General features: G+C 38.6%; 1 protein-coding gene across 7 annotated transcripts in view; it reads left to right on the forward strand.

Annotated features, from left to right (window-relative positions):
- eys (eyes shut homolog) overlaps positions 1 to 27,143 on the forward strand; it is a 166,353-nt gene that overhangs the window by 68,553 nt on the left and 70,657 nt on the right. For all 7 annotated transcript variants that reach the window (XM_040001369.1, XM_040001372.1, XM_040001375.1 and 4 more), the window contains 11 exons: positions 4,003 to 4,099; positions 4,495 to 4,602; positions 5,783 to 5,928; positions 12,854 to 13,025; positions 13,379 to 13,457; positions 13,922 to 14,121; positions 18,184 to 18,308; positions 18,899 to 19,023; positions 19,409 to 19,622; positions 25,772 to 25,962; positions 26,101 to 26,192. In XM_040001369.1, the coding sequence (XP_039857303.1) occupies positions 4,003 to 4,099; positions 4,495 to 4,602; positions 5,783 to 5,928; positions 12,854 to 13,025; positions 13,379 to 13,457; positions 13,922 to 14,121; positions 18,184 to 18,308; positions 18,899 to 19,023; positions 19,409 to 19,622; positions 25,772 to 25,962; positions 26,101 to 26,192 (1,549 nt within the window). The remainder of the gene's footprint in view (positions 1 to 4,002; positions 4,100 to 4,494; positions 4,603 to 5,782; positions 5,929 to 12,853; positions 13,026 to 13,378; positions 13,458 to 13,921; positions 14,122 to 18,183; positions 18,309 to 18,898; positions 19,024 to 19,408; positions 19,623 to 25,771; positions 25,963 to 26,100; positions 26,193 to 27,143) is intronic.

Genomic DNA, 27,143 nt, shown 5'->3' on the forward strand with positions numbered 1-27,143 from the left:
TTCAAAAAGCAAATGCAAAACACAACTGATTTGTAGGCAAGCATGGTGTTTGCTCACATTTTGCATCTTAAACCTTCTGTGTTGTATGAAAGACAAGGTGATAGGCTTCAGGCCCAAACATATGAATCAGCAAACATAAATGCCAAGCAGAAAGCTGTAGTCATCATGGTGAAGAGTGTTGATTCTCAGTGGCATTTGTAGTGCTTTCAGCCCTCTCACACCACAGAGTGCCATTTGATTTAATGAATTTTTCTAAGCAAAATTGCCTAACAAAGCTTTAAAGTTCAAAGCATAACCTGATTGTTCTTTTATTTGTAATTCAAGAGGTACGGTGTCATGGTTATGAAGAGTGTGCATGATATAATAAAAGTCCAAAATCTCATATTTCCCCATTATTTCAGACCATTTAAAGTGCATGTATTTGGTGCAGACCTCAGAGACGAAATACCTGCACTCATGCTGTTTTTTTTCCGTCTTTTTGTAAACTTCTTCATTCTGTAACATTTGGTTTCACAGCATGAAGGATTTTCCAAATGGACAGGGGGCAAAGGTCAGAGTCGGAGAGGGCCAAATCTTTGACAGACCATAAAACAAGCAGTTTGTCGTTTTATGACAGCCAAAACTTACTACATATAAACATATAAACCAAAGTTAACAGCTTTAATTTGTAGATTAGTCATTAAAATAAATAATATGACTAAAGCTAGAGAAACAAACAAACCATAACATCAAGAGTGTACACAGGGCCAGACATCAGTTGTGAAGAAGTAGTTTCATTTATACTAAAAGTATGAAATAGCAGCAGGTCTGCAGCAGCTGTACAGTAAACAAATTTTAAATAAACTCAGTGTTTAATCATTTTGTTCCTGCATTAGCTGTGCCGAAGAGGTGGTCCAGGTGTGTAGCAGTGGGGTAAATTGGCTGCAGTAGCTGGTATTTACATGCAAAATTCTATTCTTAACCCACTTCTTCAAGTAACCCAGTTTTTGGTCCTTGCATGTAAAGGACCTTCAAGCGTACTCTTTTCTGTTTTTATTTCTATTCGTGTTGCTGCATTTTAAATAAATATAACTAAAATAATGTGACAGAGACTTGAAAAGAATCCAAGCTGTCCAACAGTGTTCCATCAGTGGTGCGGGGATGGTTTGGTTTACAATACAATTACTTTACAATACAAGAGTATTGCAATTTATCACCCACTGTATTATCATGATACAGCAATTCTGTAGTACAAGACAATGCAAAATGCTTCTCACTTCCTGCTGAGAAGCAAAAAGCAAGAATTATGATATTGATCATAAAACACAGTAAAGCGGTATTTTATATATAATCTTTTAATTATTTCTTTTAATGACAGCTGAAAATAGCTTAGTTGTCTGTGCAGAATGTCTGTTTTTTGTAATGTTCTCTGTATTTGCGATTATTTCACACTTATTTTCACAATTTTGGTTAAGCTCCAGCACATTGCATTTTTAGGGCCTTTATGAGTTTGGATACTGTAAATCTCGCTCTGATCTTGTGTCATAAATCTAAAATCCAGCCACTGACTGGCAAATTAAAAAGTGCAGTAGGTTAACTAAAACTCGTGAGGCCAGGCACAAAACTCGCAATCCTAGTTTCAACATGACAATCCTGCTCTTGGATTAAGCCACCAGTGACATCTAACATTTTGATGCATGACCGCACACAGACACACACACAGACCGCAGACAGAGATCGTAATCTGTACTGCAGAAACGCTGGGTTATAAAATTTTTAAATGAGCCCCTTCTGAGAAACGTTACATCAGACTGACAGAAGACAACAGTCACCAATGTAGCAGTCCAAACTAAGCTCGCTCTCTCAAAATGGAGACATTCCTCATATTTCAATTGAAATGTCAATCAAAGTTAGTTGGCTATCCACTTGGGATCACCCGCAATTTCTTCTCCTCCGAGACATTTACTGGCAGCAGCCGTGATCACATACTGTAGCTCTTGCCAGATGATGGAATGACTACGTGAACCACGCGCCTTGGGTATCCCGCTCTGTACTCTGTCAAAGAGAAGCCTCAAGTCACTGCTTAGTAGCAGAAGATGCATTACATTGCAGTGACATTCGAAATAGTCCCCAAGGTGCTTCACCATCGCTTTGACTGACAGACCAGCATGGGAAACTTGTGCTGTCCCATAATTCACCAGATGCTCTGTGCTGTCTCTGGTTTCCTCTTCATGGATTCCTCTTCATTCATACATCCCAAGATGCACAGAGTTGTGTCACTTACCCTGCATTCCGTTTTTCTTTAGGAAATTCATTATTCATAGTGTATTTTTTTTTCTAATTTTAAACACATTGGAGACTACAAATAATCACAACTCCTGCATCTGTATATCTTGAAGTGAAGACGAAAGAGAAAAAGGCAGTATACAGTTACCTCCTGATATTACACAGAGGACTGAAGACCCTGTATGACCCTGCTAGACTCTTTCCGTGAATTCCAAAAATAGCCAAAATGTCATATTCAATACTTTGAATGATTTCTTCCTGTATGGCTCGAGTCTCACATTTTTTAAACATGCCAGATTAAAACACATGCTCTCCTGTCTTAAACAATTCTCAGGAACCTCATCGTTGTGAACAGATGTACTTCTCTGGGCATAAAATTTACTATGTGCAAAACCCATTACAGTTCAAAAATATGTAATTCTATCTTGAAGCAGTGGGAGTAACATAATGAGACAAGAAAACAATAAGGGCACTCACACACTCATTATGGGTTAGTTATATTAACCCTTTGCTATGCTTGCATTACATTTAATTATGCTCGGCAGATGGTGCTCTGCAGGGGAAACACAGTAGTCGTTGTTGGGAGTCTGAGCCCAGAATTTTAAAGTAGCTTGATAGCAGCATTGCACAGGAAATTGTATCTGTGTATAATTACTCTGTGCAGCTACAATGGCATATTTGTGCAGCATCTGTAGTAATTTGGATGCTGCACTGGTCTGTTATGGTGAAGGGAAAACTAAGTTGAAATAATGGCCAAAAGTATAAAACTAGGCTTCCTATGAAGGGTGTCTGAGTTTAGTATTAGAGATATGATGAGGAGCTCTTTCAAGGATGCCCAACTGGGAAGATTCCCATGCAGTCCCCCGATACACTGTAGAGAGTGGCTTGGTATTCCTCCTGAACAGCTGGAAGTGTTGGCAGGGGATATGGGGGCTTGGGTAGCTCTACTGCTTCCACAGGCTTGACTCAGATAAGCCATGGATGGATGGATGGATGGATGGATGGATGGATGCTTATACTGTACGTCTAAGCATTAGATGTACTTCTGATGTTTATAGGTGATTAAATTTCACTGCTAATGAAAGTCAGATCATGTCCATTAATTGGTTCCATACTTTTGAGCATTTGGTTAATTTGTGATCTTTTTTAATTTGTCAATTTTTTTACTTAATAAAACCCAGTCATGCATGGAGTGAATGTTAATTCGTTCAGCAGAAAACAATCTAATGGACCAGACCCAGGCCAAGCACTAGAGGAATACCTCTGGCAGGCAGAACACTACAGGCTCCTAGGCTGCCTTCAAATGTACAACAAAACATCCATGCTGATCTGCTTAGCCATGCTGGCCCTCAACCCCCTAATGAACGAGGGCAAAAGAGCTCTTGGGCTTAGCCTCTCCCTCTTACCCTAACTTAACAAGATGTCCCCCCACTCGCTCGCTTTCTCCCACACAGACAGACACAGAGACATATGCACGGTGGCACACACAGGCACACACCTCCCAAACCCCAAACCACTAACCCTCAGACCAATCTGTCTGTGGCACTAAAGTATTATTAGACTTACACACTCTCAAAGGGGAAACAGTGAGTGCTGAGAGCTGGAAGATGAGATATGCTACAGGGCTTACTAGTTCCATTAAAATGGCATTCACTGGGGCCTTTGTTATCATCGGTCCTGACGTTTTCAGGATGTAGTGGGGTTTGCTGATCCATGACCATCTCATCTATCTTTCAGGATTTGAAGGAAGTTGGTGTGAAATTGACACCAATGAGTGCAGTTCAAACCCATGCCAAAACCAGGGTGACTGTGTGGACCGGGTCAACAGTTACAGGTAAAAAGTGTTATCCGCAAACCAGCTTTTCATTTCTTAGTGGGTGAGAAAATGTCAGGAGTTTTAGTGATGAAATCTTTTTTTTTTTTGTATGGGTTTCAGACCAATATTCTTCTTCTTAGCTTGAAATTTATTTAACAGATAGTATTATTATGGTTGTAGTTAGATGAAACAAAACATGTTTGTCGTTACTGTTTTTATCATATGCTACTGTGCATGTTCTTTAATTTAGTTAAACCAGTCTTTGTCGCTGTAGAGTGTGAGCAATCAAACGAAATGTGATCAATATCAATAAATTCCTATAGATTTTCTCACTCTGTGCACGTGCTTGTAAGAAACATCTTCTATTTTCCATCAGAGACAAAATATCAATATTAATGATTTTTCTTTTCCAGCTGTGTTTGTAAGGTGGGATTTTCTGGCCTTCTCTGTGAGGAAGATATCAATGAGTGTGCCTCTAGCCCTTGCAAGAATGCTGGCACATGTCAAGATCTTGTGAACAAGTAAGCGTATATGCAATTTTTCCCCCCTTTTACTTGCATGGTAACCTTTTTTCATAGCGTGTTTAAATTTCTTGCGTATAAAGGCCAGGCAGAATTAATTGCTTGATTTTGTTTTGAAAGTTGAATGATCAATAACCATTCTCCAAAGAAAAAAAAGTAGTACTATAAGGTTTTGGCAGTCCTCCTTAGAGTATTGCAGTTTATACAACGAGCTTGTCATCCTTGACACACATAAGCTGCTATTCTAAAGACGAAGAGCAAACTCAGCAGGACCACATCATGTATCTAGATTGGGCTTTACTCCACCGGTGCTTTTCTCTGCGGTGCTTAATGGGAGCCCCGGGGCTTCCAGGCTTAGTCGGACAGATGGGTTGAGAAGTCCCAGGGCCAATTTGAGTCCTAAATGGTTTGTCTCCAGTTTGTCTTCCGTCATGATTTCATTCCCATGTGACCTGGCCCTGCTCAGAGCACTCTTCTGATTGCATAGTCCTGGGAGTTCACATCAGGTGTGTTTTAACCTCACTGCCCGCCACACACCTCTGAATCCATCTCCCTGACCCAGTAAGCCATGCAAGTTCATCTATACTGCGATAAAGAATCAGACTATGCAGAGCTGCGAGACTGCAACGAGGAAAGGGTTAATTGTTCTAATAAATCAGTCCAAGAGCAGAAGAGGCTTTCAAACAAATGCGCCACGTGACAATAACTACCAATTAGCATATTTCATAAATTGTATGTAACTTGTTTACCGATGAATGATGTTTACAGCAGCACTTAGGTGAATAATTGTACGTTGCCTCTTTACCTCGTCTCCTGCGAGATCTATGGTTAGGCCCAGCGACAGCTTCAGAGAGGGATTTCAATTGAGTAAACCACATCATCGGACAGATTAAGCCTTCCCTTTAGTAACAAGTCATGAAGCATAATTTAAATGAAGTTGCACACTGGGAAACTTAATTGCCAGTTGTTAATTGTTCTGCAAAATGCTGCCGGTCAGTTGAGAAAATCACTCCAGCGCAGTTTATCTCAGTGGGTTTGGAACACACGCACGCAACTGCTGTGGGAGCGTGTGCGCATGTTTGGCTGAGGAAAAACAATTTGGATGATTTTTAAAGTTATAAGAAATTAACATAAGTGGGCTATGATTGTGTGACACATCGCTCATTAATTTCTTCTTTAGGTTCCACTGCATCTGTCCCCCTGGTTATTTTGGAACGCTGTGTGACCTGGATGTGAATGAGTGTGAAGTTTCACCTTGCCTACATGAGGGCATCTGTATCAACACGCCCGGGGGTTTCAAGTGTGTCTGTCGCCCTGGATACTCAGGTAGCTCTTTTGCCCTAAGGCGACATTAAGATCAATATAAGACTTTAAAAAGCTTATCATGCCCGCTTGTGGCTGCACGCTATTGAAGCAAGTCTGACACAGAGCTGGCTTAGTGTAAAAAATGCTTCACAATGCTTGCTTTTAATTAGCCTGCCTCGCTGTGCAAGATACAGTGCCTGCTTTTTAGTAGAGCTAACAAGAGATAAATTCATGTCACCTGTTTTATCTGATAAAAACATCTCAGTGTCTGTTAGCTGCATTTATTTAATTTCATCAGCCTCTTCAGTCTCAGAACGCTAGGGTTGTTTTACTTCAATCCATTTGTCTTATTTTCCACCCAGACGGATATCGAGCTATTTTAGCGCGCGCGCGTGTGCACACTTGTGTGCACTTGTGTGTGCGCTATCCAAAGCCGATTCCTGTCAGATACTGGGAAGATTAATTTCATTTGTCTTCCGCACTGTATCATCAATTTATCCTTCCCCAGTTGAGAGAGGGGGGAAAATCTCTGAGGTATTGCTACTCTGGAGAGCAGAACCTGACACGCATGGCCCAATTCCCACAGAAGCAGCTTTTATTATTAGACCTACGCACAGCATAGTACAAGCCATTACTTTTTCTGTTGCTCTAAGCTCATCTGAGGAAACAGGGTCCCCCAAGAGAGCAAGTGGCCAGAGGATACAGTGTGGATTGGCTCAAACCAACTAGAACTCATACAAAATATTTGCTCTAGTAACATGTGTAACAGCAAAGCAACTTTTGTCAAAACGCACAAAAAAAAGAAAAAAAAATGGGTCTACGATGCTACTGTAGTTGTGCTGTGTGTTCTTTTTGTTCTCGCCTTAAAGTAAGTTTGCTGTGTGAGGGTGATTCATCATGCGGTGTTTTTGCAGCCTGATTGGAATGAATTGAAATGTTATTCTCCTTTGATGGCATGATGTGTCATCGCTGCAACACTGTAATTCATTGTGTCACTTGATGGTATTAACATATTATTTGCTTTAGCCATCAGGGAAGAAAGGGGATATTTTTTGCATATCAAATGCCAAAAGTCATTTTGATAGTAACAGTTGAAGCCCCTCACTAATAAATGAGTCTGGTGCTATATCAGGTCACTTTTGTTGATGTCATTAGGCTGTAATGACGCTTTATTCCCACCTCAATCAGTACCTATGTGGAATATTCTTCAGTGCATATGTCTTTTGTAGTGAAACGGGGTCTTCCTATAGTTTTGTGAGCCTTTTTACAGCTCTCATAAAAACACACGGTAAAGATCACGGAGATCAAATCTTTGCTTCTTCACGTAAACGTATTCCTCACGCCTTAATAATTTAAACTTTCACTGGATCGATAAGACCTGTTATTAAGCTTAATTTGTATATACAGTGTTATTTTCTTTCTGTATATATTGTATTAGCAAACATGCTGTCCTTTAATGTAAGTCAGTCTTGGCATCTGGCTGGATCTTTGCTGTCACATCATTATTTAGGGCATTTGGCTTAAAGGTCTCTGAATCCCAGTAATGTATCACTTAACTGTGTACAGGTGCTGTGTTCTTTATGGTCAAAGGTCATTACAGTGACATGATTAATTGGCAATCTTGTTTATATAAATCACAGTTTCTCCACGCTCTTTGTCACCTTCCCTTTTCTCTTCTTCACCCATCATTAGTGAGCATGTTCCCTTGAGTGATGGTACAGTGCAATCAGCACTTTATTACACTTTCCTCAGTCAGCACATTGCTAGATGACGATATTCTGGCCCTTGCGATGTTGTTTGCTGTTAAGGCTTCAGTAAATTCTAGCTCTTGCTGGCTGGACTTGCTCCACAAAATGTTGTTGTTGCTGCTGGTAGTGTTTACTTATTAATGACACAGCATGCAGTATTGTGCAAACATTTCCAATGACTTTATCAATGGAAGGGTATCAGTTATAAACCAATTATCTCTAACTGAATTCTTCAGATGTAGAAGTACTAGAAACTGTGTCATGTGAGCAATCAGTGTATGTTTTTCTATTTATTTCTCATAATTAAACAAAAAACAAATACATTTAATGCCTTAAATTGATTTTAATGAACCCTCAATATTAGCACAACATATGTATAGTCATATATAATCACATTGTGAGCAGTTTTTTTTTCTGTGCAAACTAACAGCCACAAACAAACAGTAAATGCTTTATAGTCCCCATTAAGGTTCTCAGCTTTATTTTTATTTAGTATAAACAATTTTTTAAACCCTGCTCTGTTCTGCAAGGAATGCGTCCCTGTGCATAATTAATTTTGTTTAGCCCTTATGTTTACATAATTTGAACATTAAAGTTAGGTATTGTTAGTTTGTGGGTGGCAAAGTAGTGCAGTAATTAGCACTGCCACCTCATAGCAAGAAGGTTCTGAGTTTGAACCTGACGCTCAGCTGATAGCTGATGTCTGCATAAAGTGCTGTATGTGCCTGTGAGTGTGTGTGTTCAGTTAATTGGTGAATCTAAAATTAGCTGTTTGTGTCACTGAAAAACATTTGTGAACACAACTTGTGACACAAAGTTTATTCTTGCATTTTATTGAAATGGTATATCTAGCAATAATCATTAGTGTGATCATCACTTTTAATGATAGCATGAAACGATGGTGTCTAGGACGTGGAATTTTTCATGTTTTTCACATTTTCACACTCACACTTTTGTATTTCAGAAACTTAAATTTCAGCTTTGATCTTTTATTTTATGTTGTTTTGTATCTTCAGAGCCATAAACTGTGAATTTCCTTGCTGCTGTATAGCTTTCCTTTTGGCTAAAAGAAACAACTCATCTCTTTGGCACAAGAAATGAATCGTTTTACATTCAGTGATGAGACAAAATGATAGATTTTGTGTACAGAAAAGGCAGTTTATTTATTCTCTTCAATGAATAAACACAGGACGCAAAGTAGTTTCTTGCTCCTGTTGTCACTTTGTTTGTTTACTTTTGGCTCGGTTTGCAAATGAAAAGCCAACCAAATGATTAATGATGGGTCAGTAGTCATTTTTCATCTCTTGATTACTGGAGGTCCCGAAGAGATTTTACGGTTATTAAATAATCTTTTTCAACCACTTTAGTAAAAAAAATAACATCACGAAATCCCTCCTTGTAGAATTATACCAAACACATTACTTTATTTTTAATTCCTCTGCATAAAAAGTCACTTACGTGCACCTCTGCAAAGCAGTACCTGCTGTAATTTAGACTCCTATGAACATCATCAGTGTGTCTTCCCAACTTGCCTTCTGATTTGTTGGCAGGAGGGAGACTAATTTTGTCATTTTGTGTTATCTGGTGTTTCCTTCCCGGCTTGAACTCTCTCTCCTCCTCTTCACGTCTTCTGTGATCTGAATGCTATTTTTGTGCTGCCTTTTATAAATAATGAATATTATCAACAGTCTCACTAAAGCTGAATATTCAGCCTTATCTTAAATGTGTCTGATTGCACAGTTTGCGTGGGTTTTTTTTGCCCTTGTAGACACTGGGTACTGCAGTCTCAGCATGATCAGCGTTTAAAGTAGAAGACACACTTTTCCATTAGTTCAGTGCTGCAGTTCAGTGAACCCTCTCAGGGGCACACTACCCAAATTACATTGCACTTGGCTTTAGTAGTCTGTAGCCAGGCAAAACCCTTTGATTTTATTTGGAATTTTTTGTGGCTGTTACAAAAACAAGAAAATGCGTTAAAAAATAACAGTTTTGTGGTTTCTTGGTGGCTTCTCCAAGAAAAAACTGTAAAGTTTTCACTACAACTACCGTCTAATGAAGAAATACTATAGTCATGTTTAAAAACAGGTAGCGACATGCCTTCAAGTCTGGTGTAGATGGAAGCAGCTGTTTGAGAACTTTACATATCTTTAAATTGTCAGTTTGTATTTGTTTTATTTTTGTATTTTAAAGTTCCCTTTCTTCATAAGTGATTTTATTTTATTAGTTTATTGAAATTTTAGTCACCATACTTATTGTTACAGAAATAAAACTTGTATATTTATATTTTAACGGAGTCTTCTGAAAATGGAAAGTATGGGGAATATTAGGTGTCTGGCCTGGTACAAGCCATTCAGTCCCTGTATAACCATAGTGGGAGCTTGGTGCTCATAATAAGTTGGGTTAGTTTCTGGTGGGTGCTGGACTATGCTAGGGACACCTTTTGTTATGGATTCTGTCACTGATATCTAGGTGTAGCTACATGGTGAAGGGTCTCCACTTTGGTGGGCTCAGGATCCCATCTATGCTTTTTGCAGATGATGTGTTTCTGTTGGCTTCATCGGGTAGTGACCTGCAGCTTGCATTGGATAAGTTCACAGTGTGAAGCGTCTGGAGTGACAATCAGCACCTGAAAGTCTGGCCCGTAGTTCTCAGCCAGAAGAGGGTGGAGTACCCATTCTGGGTCTGGTAGGCGTTACAGTACTATCCCAGGTGGAGGAGTTTAAGTACAGTATGTTGAGGTCTTGTTCACGATTGAGGGGAGAGTGGAGCATGAGATTGACAGATGGACTGAGACAATATCTGCAGTGATGCAGATGCTGTACTGATCTGTTGTGGTGAAGAGAGAGCTGAGCTAAAAGTGAAGCTATTGATTTACCAGTCAGTACACAGGTCAGAGATCCAAGCAGCGGAAATAAGTTTCCTTCGAAGGGTGGCTAGGCTTTCCCTTAGATATAGGATAAGGAGCTCGGTCATTCGAGAGGGACCGAGCAGAACCACTGCTCCTCCACATCGAAAGAAACCAGTTGAAGTGGTTTAAGCAGCTGACTAGGATACCTCAGGGACGCCTTCTCGGTGTTTGGGGCATGTCGTACCAGGAGGAGGCTCCAGGGCAGATCCAGGACTAGCTTTAGAGATTATATCTCTTTGCTCTTCTAGAAACACCTCAATGTTCCCTCCAGATAAGCGGTAAGGTCAAAATGACCTGCTGAAGTTTAATGCAAGCAACACAATGGCGAAAAATTTGTTTATGTAACTTTGAATGTGGTATGGTTGTTGATGTGTGTCAGACAGGTTTGTTTGAGTATTTCATAAAGTGCTGATCTACTGGAATTTTCCCACTGAACTATTTTTAGGATTTACAGAGAATAGTCCAAAAATATGAAACTAACGCATGAGTTTCAGTGCTATGAGTGAAGAATGTTATCTTGATGACAGAATTGAGCGCAGGATGGCCTTGAGATGATGATGATGCAACCGTGTGATGCTATCGTGTCAATATGGCTCAAAATCTGTGACGAAAGTTTCCAACACCTTGTTGAATCTCTGTAAGGCAGTTTTGAAGACAGAAAGAGTGACCCAACCTTTTACTACCATTGTGTAGCTAATAAAGTGGCCAGTGAGTTTAAATAAGTGTTGAGATTAAGGTTACTATGAAAAGTGGTATTTTCTGTTTATGTGCTGTGTTTATGTGTCAACCTCGGGTTAATGACTTGAGATTGCTTCTTTGATCTGATCGAGAGACTAAAAGACACTGTTTAATTTCATTTTTTTGCAAAGATGCTGAAGATTCTTTATCTGTGTATCAGGAAAAGAATAATGAAGTAGTTGTTTCAGATCTTGTTTTGAACTTTAGTTATTTAACAATCGAATACCTAAATCTTTACTTTCACAAAGTACAATCGGACCGTGTCTTTATTGTCAGTTATGTGTTGTTTTCCTTCTTGTTTTAGATCTGAAGTTATATTTTTTTTCATTTTTACACACTCCATATAGCAAACAGTTTTATTAGTCCCATAAGCCCTATCATCTAAAATCCAATATCCCCTCAGAGTTCAAATGATATTTTATCGAACGTAGAGGTTTAAAACTTAAACAACTTCAGCAAATAGCCATATTTCTGCTCCGTGCTTTGAGCCAGCGCTATTAATGCACGGTCATGAAGAAGTTAAAACCACTTTGAATTGAGTGTTTCAGAGCAAGCATTACAACTTTCAAGTTGAATATTAAAGAATAATATGGAAGCAAGACATAACATCATTAAAAAGGAAAAAAAAAACCAGAAATCCTTATGCAACGTAAACAGCACACCCATGTTTACCATTCCTGCCAGCCTGTGATCACAGTGCATCAAAGTTTACCAAACAGATCAGAGAGAAAAAACATGCTGGTGAGGCAGCTTTATCTGGACAGTAAGATCACACTGCTAGGAAATAGTTTTGCATCTTCAAGGCTTTAGTCCATTAACTGCAAATTTCCTTATGCTACTTAACTTTTCCATAAGTTTTTTGACAGATTTTGCAGAAATTTGAAAATAAATGATTACTGGTCAAAGAAGAAATTACTCATCAACTCAGACAATCGTTTTCACAGCACTGCTATTCTCTAAAGCTTTTTGTCTGACCAGCCAACTAATGCTTAAGGCAATATGTCTTGACAGATCATAATTACCACAAGTATTTGATACTTTGACATGAAGTGTTCGGCCATTATTCTTGTAAATGCTCATCAAAAAACAAAGGTGAGGAGAGCTTTTGCATGTATGTCATCTATACTATATGATGTATCTGGAAATAACTTAAAACAGGTTTAGTTTGACAGGTTAAAATTATACGTCCGTTGTGGTAACCATAGTCAGTAAGGGATACATAGCTTGAAAAGACAATATAATGCAGCGGTTGCCATTAAGGTATAAAGATGGCGTTTTTTAGTTTGAAATGGCAAACAGTGAGCTGTTCCTGACAAGTTTTTGTATATATCGTAGATAAACTCTCTCTCTGCCATAGAAGCACATGGCAAACAGCAGAGGATTTGATATATTACATGAGTACTTGACAAAATCAAACTTACTTTTCCAATTTTAAAAAAGATACATAATGTGCTTCTGTGTGTGTGTGTGTCTAACTTTTGGAGTACTGAAGAACTAAAAAATAAGTTTTTCTAATAAAACAATTCTGACTAACATATATTTCATTTCTTAGGGCCACGTTGTGAAGTTGACGTCGATGAGTGTGTTTCAAACCCATGCCAGAATAGTGGAAAATGTATTGATGCGCCTAATCGATACAACTGCTTGTGTGCGGGTGGCTTCACAGGGCTCCGCTGTGAGGCCAACATTGATGAATGCATGTCAACGCCTTGCCTTCATGGAAGGTACATATTTTCTCTCCATCATTTAAAACAGATACAAAGCAAATTGTGCAGCAGTAGCATGGAATTATTTATAATTACGCCCCTTGCCAGCACAGTGAGTGGAGACATATGTCGCATGTTGTAAAGAGCTAATGTAATGCACTTACAGGTTGTCTCAGTGGTGTCTAAATTATAGTCATTAATTCTTTTGAAGGTGAATTACTAATTCATTAGAAAGATTACATCCGTCTCTAAGGGTTCTGTATGGACTATACTGCAAAAGACTTCCACAAATAAATGCTTTTTAGTTCACTTTGCACGCTAGTATAATTTTGATGAATCAATTCTGACCCTGTCTGTTGTGGCTCTCTCAGCTGTGACGATGGAATATATTCATACACCTGTCTTTGTGAATCTGGATGGACCGGCAGCAGATGTGAAACGAACATCGATGTGAGTTGAGTGTAATTAATAAAGCAGCTGTGCGTTGTAGCGACACGTCAGGAGAATTTTGTAAGCTCTGAGGTGGTGTGGCCTTCGGTATCTTTAACTTTATTGACATTCCTACAAGATAAGTGAATTGAACTACCGCGATCATGTGAGCATTGTGCAAATACCCGATAAAAAGGAATTGCTTAGTCTAATGCCTAATTGATCTAAACCACAGCTTTGTGCCGGACCGTAGCGATAAAACATTGAGTTGTTACCAAGGTCTCTGCTGAATCAATAATCTGATCATCTGCATTTTAACTACTAACAATTCATTCTTAATCAAAAGGTTTTTTTTTTTCATTATTTAATCACCCCTTATGAGCTTTACATCGACAAACATGTATTTTATGGTTGCATCTTTTTAAAAAGCTCTTCCTGCCACAGTGTCTCGTTCATGTGAATCTTTGGTATTTTCTCATTGACAGGAATGTGCCAGCAGTCCTTGTCTGAATGGAGGCTCGTGTGTCGATCTCATCGATAAATATGCGTGCTTCTGTCAGGTCGGCTACACGGGGAAAACCTGCGAGGAGGATATAGATGTCTGCGAAGGCGCTACTTTTAATGTCTCGTTGTGTTTTAACGGAGCCACCTGCAGTGATGGTGAAGGATCAAACTTTACATGCAGGTGAGCTTGGTCACTATTTATTTATTTATTTTGAAGTGTTTGATAAAATGATGTTGAAAGGTCGTCCTTGGATGGAGTTATTGAAAGTTGAATGTGCAGCAGCTTTACCCAACTGAATGTTTCACATGCATTGCTTTTAAACTGACATCTAAAACCACCGTACCCAGATTGTAATCGACCATTTGCTAACCCCCTCGAGTGAATTGTACTTGACCTTATTATAGCTGTACAACCATATCAAAGCGTGACAGCGCTGGCGAGCTTTGAATTTCTCTGATGATTTGTGTGTGGCGCTACTGAAAGGAGTATTGGACTGTGTGTTTACATACTCTAATGTTACCTTCAATCATTAGTGTCTCTGGCTAACTAGCGCACCATCGAAGCCAGAAAGCTTAAGGGAATGGAGCTTATTGAACCGCTCATGGACAGTGGGCAGGTTAAATATCTCAAAATATTAAATTACATTTCTGACTGTATACATCAGCATCAAGATTTTGCTGATCTGTGAAAAAAAAAAAAAAAATTAAAAGTATCTTGTCTCAGAATAATAGCGCTGCATTACATCTGTTCTGCCTCAGAGTGCAGCGGTAGAAAATGAATCATTACTTTTTAATTGCAGGCATGTCATCCCTGGAGTGATGAAGTGTATCTGAATACAAGGTGTATGTAGTAAGAGTGTGCCGATTTGACACAGCCGCTCCCTGAATGCCTCGCAGTTAATTACGTTGTCTAACCTTTCGCTGATGTGCTGCTATATGCTCGCTGTCATGATTTATGTGACAATGACAACCACAACTCCACATATGTTGCCGCACTTTCTGAGCGTTATATTGAGGTGCTGAACTGCAAAATGCCTCGCCGCAGCAGTTTTTACGACGCTCCCTTCATTTAAGGTTTATTTGCATATATGTTGCAAGGAGGCAATGCATATCGTGCATTCACAGATAAATGTGCACACTAAGGGCAAAGTTTGTCTATACACCCACTTCTACTTATGCAGAGCCAGGCTGCTTTATTACGAACACGTCTGCTGTATAGAACTGTACAGCTGACCTGTGGGTGTGCAGAATAACATGAAATATTATTCCTAGCCAAATCCATGTGTTAATTACATAAATGTGTTAATGTGTGCAGCGTTCTGTCTTTTTTCCTGAATGTTGTGTGAAGCTGCGGGTAGATATTAAAGTCAAAGAAATAAGAAACTCTGATGCATCGCCATCTGACCTTAAACTGGTAGGAAAGGCATCTGCGAAAAGGACTGTACCTCTCTTTGCTCAAGGTGTAGCTTATCCTGTGCATTTCACCACCTTAAACAATTACCACATGAAAGTATTTTGCATTTCAATACCCGTAGGCTTATGCAGGTCAGAGCTGTCTGTTTAAAAAAACATTTAAAGAACCAGATTTAATAATTGTCTGTTCCAGCCAAGGCCTTCTTTTGGTGTTAAAAAGCTCGTGTCGGGATTTACTAAACAGATGCAGTGACAATATTTGTAAGAGCTCCACAACAATTTGGAAGGAAAGTATTTAAAAGAATCACAAAAACATGATTCATTAAAGTTTATGGCATGCAGTTTACTGCATATTGCACTAAATTTAATGCCGTCAATAAGAGTGTCTTGTTTTGTGTCTGATTTGACTGTGGTGCTCGTCATTAGGAGTGTAAATTTCTTTGGAGTGTCAAGAGGCAATGGTGTCAGAAGCAGTGGATAATTGCCAGGGATGGACATCAAAAATAGAATGATTCTATTGCGGCTGCCCCTCATTGATCTGAATTGCCAGACTGCTTCAGAAGAGAAACATGAAAAATTTGCCTACATAGTAAGATTTTGGTTTGCAGATGACTTCTTGGGTCGGGTTTTTTTGATCCGCTAATTTCACCTGCAGAACATTACACTCCAATCTAAGCAGTTTTGCTGTTGCGTACTAATGCTAATTTGCCCACCTGAGCAAGTTAATTTGAGTCTCCCACAGTCAATGTTTTGGAAAGTCATAGGATTTAGACCTTAAAGCTCCAATGTTTTACCACCACATTCACAGCTTTAAGCCATCCACAGGTGTATTTCTGAGAACACCTCCCCACAGCATTTAAAATGAGTTAAAACTTACTATATCACAAAAGTATTAGAAACAAAAAGTGTTCGTCTGAAAGGGAAACGCCTGCAAATATTCAATAAAATCAGCCACAAAAGTAACTCTATCTGCGACTTTTAGTTGTATAATTGTCACTTCCAAAGTTAGCATGTGGATTTGCTACAGTTGTTAGTGCATTTCCAAGCGTATTTTGTTTTTATCTAGGGTTGGGGTGGGGGTTTCCACTTGAATACAAAGGCCTTAATTAGGCTAATACACTGAATGATGGACTTAAATATTAAATCAGTCATGCAATATTTTTTTGTCCAAAGTACCTCTATTACAGAGGGTTGTTATATTTGCATGCTATGTGCAAAGTGGTAAGCATCACTTGTTCACCTGCTCAGGAAATGGGCTTCAAAACCACTCCATTCTCTCTGTAATGATGGTCATCCTAGAGGTCACGCATTGAACCGTTTGCCCATTTTCTACTGTTACATGATTACATGGACTGGGCTTTATAGACAGCAGTTTGTAACAGAAGAGCCTCGTAAACACAACATACACTTGTTAGCATCCACTGAAACAGTTTTCAGTGGATGCATAACATTTTCTGTTATCAAATTTTTTCCCAGAGATGTTGAGTGGGTTTGAGGTGTGGCGACTGTGAATTGGGAATCCATGCGAGTCAGCAGACCTTGGGCTTCCTTGGCCCGGGGTAGCTTTGATGCACGATCTAGCTCATTGTTCATCTGGAAAATGACTGCTCTTGTACAAATCTTAAAGCAAGTAGAGATGACAGCCGCAGAATTGAATGTTACCCGTCTTTGCTTGAGGTGTAGCTTATCCTGTGTAATTAGCCAAGTCAAACAACTACCACACCTTCATATTTTCACTTTGAGTATCTGTGGGTGTTATGCACTGCAGCGAGTGTTTTGGAATTCTTTAGAAACCAAGCTTACCTCGACCAAGGTTATGTTTTTGTAGCGGGATTACTTGGCTGACATCATACAAGCCTGTCCACTTCTTACACTTCCTCACAACTGACATTCACTCTAACTTGTTTCCATGGGAGAGAGGATTATTTTTTTCCCCCTAACCAATCACCAGAGACTGACATATCAGATCAATGAATCTAAACAAATACTATGATGTGCAGCCATTACACACAGTGGTTATGGTGGAGTTTTAGGAGTGGTGCAGTGAAGCAATTTTGAGGACCAAATGAACAACCTATTACATTTTGGTGGAGATCCAGATCAAGGGGTACATCGTGGATCTTTTTTCCTCCTGTTTTGCCCCTGTAATTCTGTTATATAAGCAGCTTGTGAGCAGAAATCTCACTCATCTGTTTTTGGGCCCCCCGACTGCTCGGGGGCCACCAAATGCTGACAAACATTAGATTTGCTAAAACTCCCTAAACAGACCCACTTAGCCAAAACCAGCTGTATCAGGATGTGAGTGTGTTGCAGACTTCTAGTGCGAAATATTGTCATTCTTTTTTACTGTTTCCCTTTTATTATTGTGGAATAAATTGTTATTAATCAACATCTCGGTGCTGACAAAGGGTCTCCTCTGTCACAGTGAGCTTCTGGGTTTATATAAGAAATTAATGAATACTTGTGGAAAGTCCGGGTTGATTTCATCTAGCTATAAACAGCATCTTTGGCAGTCAGGAGTGTGCTTCTTAAAGCAGCCCTATTATGCTCATTTCCAGCATAATGGGCCGTCTAATATGCTGGAAATGGGGTGATTCGTTCTATATAGGGCTTTGGTTATTACTATGATGAGTACAATAGCAGTTTGGTTTATTTCTGTTTCACTAAAATGCACAAAGTTGTATTTTTCTGTTCTAAACTGTAAAATTTTGAAAAAGTTTGATAAGTAATAACAAAAGCAGTTCTAGGATACAGCGTGTCAAACCCACAAGCAGGAAGTGACAGCACTGTGAGACAGCCTCACAGGTTTTAAAGTATGATGTTTTCTTAGCTGTCCACCAGGTTTCACGGGGGATTTCTGTGAAGTGGATGTTAACGAATGTTGCTCAGCTCCCTGCCACAACGGAGCAGTTTGCCAAGATCTTATTAATAGCTACATCTGCCACTGCAGGCCAGGTGAGTCACTCAGATATCCTGTGAATTTCTCAAATTTTTTTTTTTTTTAAATGAGGCAACCAAAGCATTTTTCCCTTTTGTAAGACCTTTTGCAGGCAACCTTTGTAGCTCATGAGCAAGATTACTAAACTACAGCCTTAAATAAGACGTCATGTTTTAAAGTGAACTAAAAGCTAAAAGCCTTTTTTTCTGATAGGTGCTAGAGTCCAGTTTACTACCACCTTAATACTTCTAAAATGCACATATTTGATTAAAAGAGACTGCACAAACTGCCACTTAAGGTTACCCTACTGCCTACATAGTTTCTGTACCTCAAAGCCATTCAAAAGTCATCTCCTTTTTCTCCAGGGAGAAATTTGTAGTCATACAGTACTGAAAAAGACAGTGATAAAAAGACGATACTGCCTTGGCTCATTAAAATGTATGTGGCATCTTACTCTTTAGTGAAAGCCTTTTCTTGTCTATGTATGTGTGTGAACCCAAAAAGAAGCAAATCAATGTAAGAGAATCTGATTGATATTCACTTCAGAGGGTGGAAGTGGGAGAGCCTGGGCTCACCACGGCACTCTGTGGGCTTTTGTTCTTGGCAGGTTGGACAGGCCTTCACTGTGAGGATGACATTAATGAGTGCCTTCCACAGCCCTGCAACCAGGGGATATGCATTCAGAATGATCCAGGCTATGGCTACACCTGTTTCTGTCGTCCTGGATTTGTGGTGAGCCTCTCCACCTTATCCTTTCTATACGTTGTGGTGTTTCTCTTTTTTTCCCCATTAAAAAGCTACCATCCTGGACCTTCAGCTCTTGAATCCTTTTACCACTTAGATTTCTTTATTGTTTATGCTCTAATCATTTTTCTCTGCATTTTCAATGCAGGAAAAGTAAATGCTTTTTAAAAATGCACCACTTTATGTATTTTGTAACTGCTACACTGTATGGGCAACTTGAATCCTATAAAATAACCTGACTTTGTTGGTTTATTACTAGCATTTGTTTTTAGTTTAAACCGTCTTGTTTTTATTACATAATAGCACTGTCTTTTATTATTTAAGCTGTAAACATTACATTCCACTTAGTATCTCCACATCTCCACATACACAGGGGAGTAACTGTGAGCACAACTATGATGATTGCCTGCTGAATCCGTGTCCAGAAGCATTTTCCTGTGTAGATGGCATCAACAAGGTCAGCTGCCTGCCTCCTGTTATGGATCCTGTTCCCTTGGCGACTGCAGTCGAGAACATCACTCGCGGCTCCACACCCAGAGTGCCGATGCCGACACTCTTCCCAGCACCAGCAGCTGAGGGGTCCACAGGTATGGACGGCTCTGTGCATTCATGTGAGGACATGCGGCGGCGGGAGTCAGTGAAGATGTAGAATTTATAATACTCCTCCTCATGTCAGAGAGAAGTGTTTTCCAGTCTGCTACATTTATATGACAGCTCTAATTACAAGCTACTTTTCAGATAAAGATTTTACATAAACATAAGACACAGTAAGTTTATGAAAAATGCATCGCTAAGGAGCAAGCCAGTGGTTTCTGATGCGTTTTAGATAGTAGGAGTTGTTGATACTTCCCTCAAATAGCTGCATGTAAATTCATCCTTAAGGATACAACATGAAAGTCTAAAAACTGAAATGTATAATTCTGTTATTCATTTAAAAGGAAAAAAAGCTGCATTTTCTTCTTTCCTGTCCCATTAATCGTATCGCAACCCCTCTCATTTGTCATGTGACCCTGACTCGAGTGAGTGGAAACTGCAGAACAGTCTTAACCTCTTAACATATACACTCACCAGCCACTTCATTAGGTACTGCCTTCAGAATTGCCTTCATTCTTCACGGCTTCAACAAAGTGCTGAAACCTTCCTTAGAGATTTTGCTCCATATTCACATGATAGCATAACACAGTTGCTGCAGATTTGTCAACTACTCATCGTTGATGTGAATCTGCCACATCCCAAAGATGCTTTGTTGGATTGAGATCTGGTGACTGTCGAGGCCATTTGAGCACAGTGAACTCAATATCATCTTCAAGATACCAGATGTGCACACTTATGATCGGAAAGGGATGGACATGGTCTGGAATATACTCGGATAGTCTGAGACATTTAAAAAATGTTCAGTTGGTATTAAGGGGGTGAAAATTACATTATAACACTACCAGCCTGAACCGTTGAGGACCGGATGGATAAACTTTTTCATGTTGTTTACAGCAAATTCTGACTCTACCATCCGAATGTCACAGCCCAAATCGAGACTTATCAAACCATGCAACATTTTTCCAATCTTCTGTTGTCCAATTGTACAATGCCAGTGGGAATAACAGCCTCAGTTTCCTGTTTTTTGCTGTCAGGAGTGTAGCACCCATTGCGGTCTATTGCTGTTTCAAGGTTTGAGGTGTTGAGGTGCATTCAGAGATGTTTTTCTGCATACCGTGGTTGAGTTACTGTCACCTTCCTATCAGCTTGAAGCAATCTTTCTATTCGTTTTTCTTTGACCTCTGGCATCAACAAGTCATTTTCACATACAGAACTATTCCTCACTGGATGTGTTTTCTTTTTCAGAACATTTTCTGTAAATCCTAGAGATGATTGGGCAGAAACATCCCAGTAGATCAGCAGTCTCTGACTTATACCAGCCCATCTGGCATCAATAATCATGTCACATTTGACTTAACTAAAATTGCCTTTCTTCCCTATTCTGATGCTCAGTCAGCTGAATTTCAGCAGGTCGTCTATACATATGTACATGCCTAAATGCACTGAGCGCTGCCATATGGTTGGTTGGTTAGTTATATGTGTTAACAAGCAGTTGAACAGATCTAGCTAAGAAAGTGACCGGTGAGTTTATATAATAAAGTGATACAATGTAGAAACGTATTATCTCAGTAGAGTGGAAGGAGCTGCTGAACATTTAATTCATTTCTTATTTTTACATGTGATCTTATCTGCAGGCCTTACTTATAGTGAAGTAATTTGACACTGCCGTATTGCTTTTTAAAATAAAAGTAAAATATCTGAGTACTCCTCTGGGCTCTGATGGATGAAGATGGATGCTGCAGTATCCTAATAATCTTCAAATGCAGTTTAGTTGTTTGTGAAAGTCAAACGAACAACTTGAAAGGCTGTAAACATTTAGAGTTTCCTTTTTTGCTTCTGTTCAAATTGGTTTCTAATCTTCTGACTTTTTGGTCCTAATGGTAGGATTTTTATTTATTTATTTATTTTTAGGATGGTTCTACGTACTTTTCTTGTGGCTCTTTTCATAAAAAGAACCTCAACTCCATATGATCGTGAGTTTTATTGTATTATTTTATATTTAGAGCTCAATGCACAGACTCAGATATTACGCATGGAATCTTAATGGCAGTTCTACTCAAATATGGCAGTGTATCAACTTAAATTAGCACTTCTCAATCGAGTCATAGCTCCCATTACTATGCTATTACTTCCATTAACGTTATGTCTTTTGAAAAGTGACATTAAATTATTTAAAATGATAAGCCATTACAGCAATTAATTTGTACTGATGGTTGGTTTTCTGACAAATTACAAATCTATCCTTCCCTTGTCCTTCCTACCAAACACAAGCTTTGCCAGTTTCCAATGCAGGGAGACTCCCACTAAGCTGGCACTCCAAATGTGATTTTTAGAGTCTTTGGAACATAGCAGGCGATGATATATTTGGTTTGATTTAGAGCTTGTTATACTTTGTGCAGCTGTGGTGGAAAAATAAATCCTGCTGAAATCTAGTTCCGCATTTGCCACTGAAGTACCCTTTCTATTTTTATTTGAGAACAGTCATTTCAAAGAGTAACAAGTCCAATCATTATTTCGGGCTATATCCTTTAACACTCAAATGATCGACACAGAACACAATGTGATATATATTGTTGGTATTGGATTCAGTCATCTATGTGAGGGGAGGAATTCGGAACACTGGGCAGATTGTCACTCTGTGACAGATGAGGTCTGTCTCCCTTTGAAACTGTTCACAGAACTGTAAAACACACCTATTGAACACAGACAAGCTTGAACCAATTCGGTGCGGCACTCTGAAAATCACTGTGGGCCAAACATAATGGAGTCCTCCCTGCCGCACCTGATCCAGCCCTCGTCCCGTGCGTTAGTTTGGAAGGGGTTAAATGTAAACACCAATCAGCGGTGGAGAAAAAACCAACCCGACCACCTCTTTTACATGCGATACGTGCATAATGAAGGTAAATAAGTTTTAAAGTAAGGGGACCCAGAAACTCACGAGTTTATCTAACTAGGTCACCATCTAAACACATGCAGTGCCCTTGGTGATGCTTGAAATAGACTCAGACAGTGCTCCTTTAAACCTAAAGCTGCTCCCCAAACCTCTCAAATATATGAAATCAATGGGAATTTAAATATAGAGTGGATAGTGAATTTCTGGTAAATTAAACAACCTATTAATATTACCAGTAGATAAATATATTCATCTTTATTTTGATTTAGTTCAGTTTCAAAGCAGTACTAGCAACAAAAAATGAGTAAACCTCCCAGAATGAGGTGATTGTCTTCAGGGTTTTATTTATTTATTTATACGTTTTTCCCCCTCTCGCTCCACGTGCAATGATGAGCTCCACAGTATTTATTCTCTACAGTGTGAGAACTGATGAAAATCTAGAAAGGACACTGCTGGTGGAGGGAGGCTTACTGCCGCTAAGCCACGATTTGGTTGACTTTCCTTGAAGTGATCACTACAGCACAGGTGAAGCTGTTATCTTTTCCTGCCACATGTAGCAAAACTGAAATTACTCAAGTTCCTCAAAATCAACTTGATGAGTGAAAAGTTAATCACTTCAAACGTGCAGTGCCTGTCTCGAGGCAGTCACCTTGTTAATCTTCCTTTTAACGCACATGCATTTGTTCTCAGTGCCACGCGTTTATGTTTTGTTTTTTGGGTTGTTATTTTTTTTCTCAGTTTGTTTGTAATTTAGATGACGGTGCATGGTAAGTACGCCTATAACTATTCTGATATATTCAGTGACACAGCTTTGCCAGTGAGTCATATTGACACTCACAAGATATGCAGAGTTATGAATATTCATGGAGGAAAGGCTCAGTAAGATGAAAAAGGCAGTGTCTGAATTTATCATTTCAACTCTAGTTTATGGCCTCTGCTTCTGTACAGTAACTGTCAGTGCAGTGCATTGGTGTAATTGTATCTGTTATTTTTAAAACCAGACAACACAGATATAATTAGACACTACATTTAAAAACACATTATATTTAGGAATTATTCTCTACAGGATTCATTTATTGTCTACAGTGTAAATATATTCAGTTAAGTCTTCTTGTATTAGGTATATTGAATATAAGATATTTTCAGCCAGTTTTCCCCAAGTACACAATGACCTTTTTTGTTCCCTCAGGGCTCTGAAATTGCAGAGGTCCTGGAATGATCCTCAGCAGTATTATATCTCTGTCCTGTGACAAGTTCAATCAGTCAGTCTATTACTTTAGCCAATAGATCAGGGACCAAACAGGACTTATATCCTGCCTTTTTTAAATAAATGGGACATTAAGTCTATATCAATTAATTCTCACCGCCCAGAGTCTATCCTCCTATTAAGTGATCTTAAGTTCACATTTACTCCAAATATATTTTTCTAGTTGAATATCTCCTGCTTTAACCTGTCTGGCTTCCACCTACACTTTGTGCTGCAACATGGCGCTCCACCACTCTATGTTACATTAAATATGACTCATACCAATTTTCTAACCTCCTTTATGGTCATGTATTAAGACGTGCCCTAATTAAATCTGATCTCAGAGATTTGTATCAACCAATATTCCCAGAAGTGGCAAACTGCTTGGTCAGCAGTAATGTTAACTGTGGGTTTTTGTTTTAAAAAAAAAAAAAAAAAGAGAAACCTAGTGGTGCATTATCAGGATATGAAAGTGAGAAAATATAAGATAGTTTGCATTGTGTACATTTACTATTTAGATTTAGCATGACTGGTTACTTGAGGCATTCACATTAAAAACCCCAAAAAACATCTGGTATGAGAGTGTAAGGTAGTGGTAAAAACAGGAGACCTTTGAAGGAAAAGACTGAAGCTAACTGCTAATGAGGCGTGATACTGCCTCCTGGCAGCAGCCTCAGACTGCATCAAAGACTACATCAGACTAAACAAGGCTTTAAAATTAATGAATAGCTTTGTCTCTGAGGGGTAATTTTCCATCATCAGCATTGGCAAACCCTATTGTCAGGAATGAAGCAGTAGACAGCACCGCATTGTTGCTGCATGCATTTATCCTCATTAATTCACACACCGCAGTAGGTCTGTTCCTTATAATTCCTACTTTATGTTATCGTGTGTTTTTCCTCAGGGTATTGGCCATACTTCTCTTGAAAGAAAATGGAGGTATTTAGGTTAGCTTGTTTGCCAAATGTCCTAAGGGGCAAGCTGTCAGATCAAAGGAGGTCTGGCCTATTAGGACTTGACGTCTAACAAATATTGATAAAGGTCTCACTTGCAACTGCCCGATTAATCATTGCAACAACTTTAAAGGAGTGTCTGATTTCTCTGGTTTAAAATTTTATATGTATAATATTTTTCTTAAACTAAGATGAGAGCCAATAGAGTATGAGACAGGTGCATCCAGTAACGCCTTTCATTTTAACAGGCTCTCGGCTTTGACTTTTCTGCAACAAATTCCAATATTTCCTTCAAATGAGAAATATATTGAGCATGAGCACCCTAATGCTTTTCTCCAATTGCAGTCTCAGTCAGTCTTTTAAAGTTGTCAGCGTCACTACCCCCAATAAGCTTGCGGGCAGTGGAACTTTTACTGAAATACCCCATAATTGCCCATTCTCATGGATGATATAAGCCAAGTTATTCCACTATAAAATGAGGCATGTAATAAACTTGTATGAATATGTTCATTTCAGCCAAGACTCCTTTTTCACCTAATCTAGTGCCATTTGCATGCTTCACAGCTTTTTGGCAAATAAGACTATTTATAGTATGAGTGTACAGTGAGCGAAAGAGAAAATATTTGAAGAGTCCTTAAAGTCTTTTCATCTGCTTTCAAAATAGTAATTATTCACTTTTTGCATCTTTTTTTTGACTGTCCTCTCATCTCTCATCTCTTTTTAATGTATTCCATCCATATTTCCAAGATCAATTGATGGATAAAGATTGCATCTACATTCGTGAAGCAACATAGGCAGAAAAAACAGGAAGTCAGTAGTAGAAGTGGCGCAACCACTTGCCCTGCTCAGGTGTCACATTCTGAATCTTTAAAATTGTTAAGGGCCTTTTCTTTATCCTACTCCATGCACTAAACCTCCCTGTAGAGGAACCAAATGAAAAGCTGAATTCTCTTTTCAGGGATCAGTCGAGATTCTTAGTGGAATTTACAGGAAACTTCAGTCCTTTACCTTTTCCTCCCAATTGATCTGTCTTTCTTTTTTATGTCCTAGATTCAAGCTACCTTCATTATTTTGGGAATTCATACCTGGAGTTTCCAGATATTGACCTCAGCACTCTCAACAACATAACTGTGAGATTTCAAACCACTGTGGCCCAAGGAACTATACTATATGTGGACCAAGGACCTGTTAACGGTGATTTCTTTTTCATGAAACTCTTCATCCTCGATGGAATCTTACAGGTAGGTTAAATTTATTGTGTATGACAATATTCAAGTTGTGTATTGTCTGAATGAGTATATTTTCTCATTTTTGCTCTCGAAAGACAAATATTCTGTAATGAAATAAAAAGCCCATGAAGCTCCCTATTAATGTTTCAGTATGCTTTTTGCTGTAATGAAGAGGAAGAGGTTACATGGATTACTACATTAAATCATGTTAATGATGGCACAGTTCACATTGTAAATATCAGGTATGTATTCTATCCTTTTATCAAGTCTTAGATTGTAGAGATCTACATAAGCGCTTTGAGGGTCTCGAAAAGCGCTACATAAATGCAATCTATTATTATTATTATTATTATTATCTATCTGTGTTTCCCTCTACCCTTTATGAAGCAATTTTATTTATATATATATATATATATATATATATATATATATATATATATATATATAAGTCTGAATATGTTGATTGATTGAACCTTGAATATACTGAAAGAAACTTGAATACACAGTATGAAATTAAAGTCTGGGTGTATTCTGTGAAATTCAAATACATTAAATGAAAGTCTGAATACATTGAATGAAACTTGAATGTACTGAGGGAAACACTATATATAATGAAAGTCTGAATGTATTGAAAGCTGATGTTACAGAGGCTTTTGCCCCTTTTCTGTTGTGTTTTAAATATGTAATATAATAGCATATAAAGCAGCATTTCTTAGTCCTTAAGACAACTCTACAGAAAATGAATATAGTGTCCAAACTATGCCAGTAACATGTTTCAGTTTTGTGCTACAGATGAAGAAATTTTGTCACTCATTATCAGTGTTGGTCAAGTTACTTGAAAAAAGTAATCAGTAACTAATTACTGATTACTTCCCCAAAAAAGTAATCCTGTTACTTTACTGATTACTTATTTTCAAAAGTAATTAATTACTTAGTTACTTAGTTACTTTTTAAAAACACGATTTACAACCTGAAGAGGTGATAAAGTGATAGATCTTTCAGTCCAATTCTACTTTTTCTACATAATCCATCATACAAAATGTAATCAAATGGAAAAGTCTCTTTTTTTTAAACTTGTTTTATCAGTTTTAATCTTTTAACTTTATGCATCAAGCAAAAATTTAATTATATGCAACATTCTCTGACTTGAATAAATTAGTTTAACATTTAAACCTATTTTCTGCACATTCCAG

Source organism: Simochromis diagramma, unplaced genomic scaffold (assembly GCF_900408965.1).
Source record: "Simochromis diagramma unplaced genomic scaffold, fSimDia1.1 OVJJ01000421.1, whole genome shotgun sequence".
Classification (NCBI taxonomy): domain Eukaryota; kingdom Metazoa; phylum Chordata; class Actinopteri; order Cichliformes; family Cichlidae; genus Simochromis; species Simochromis diagramma.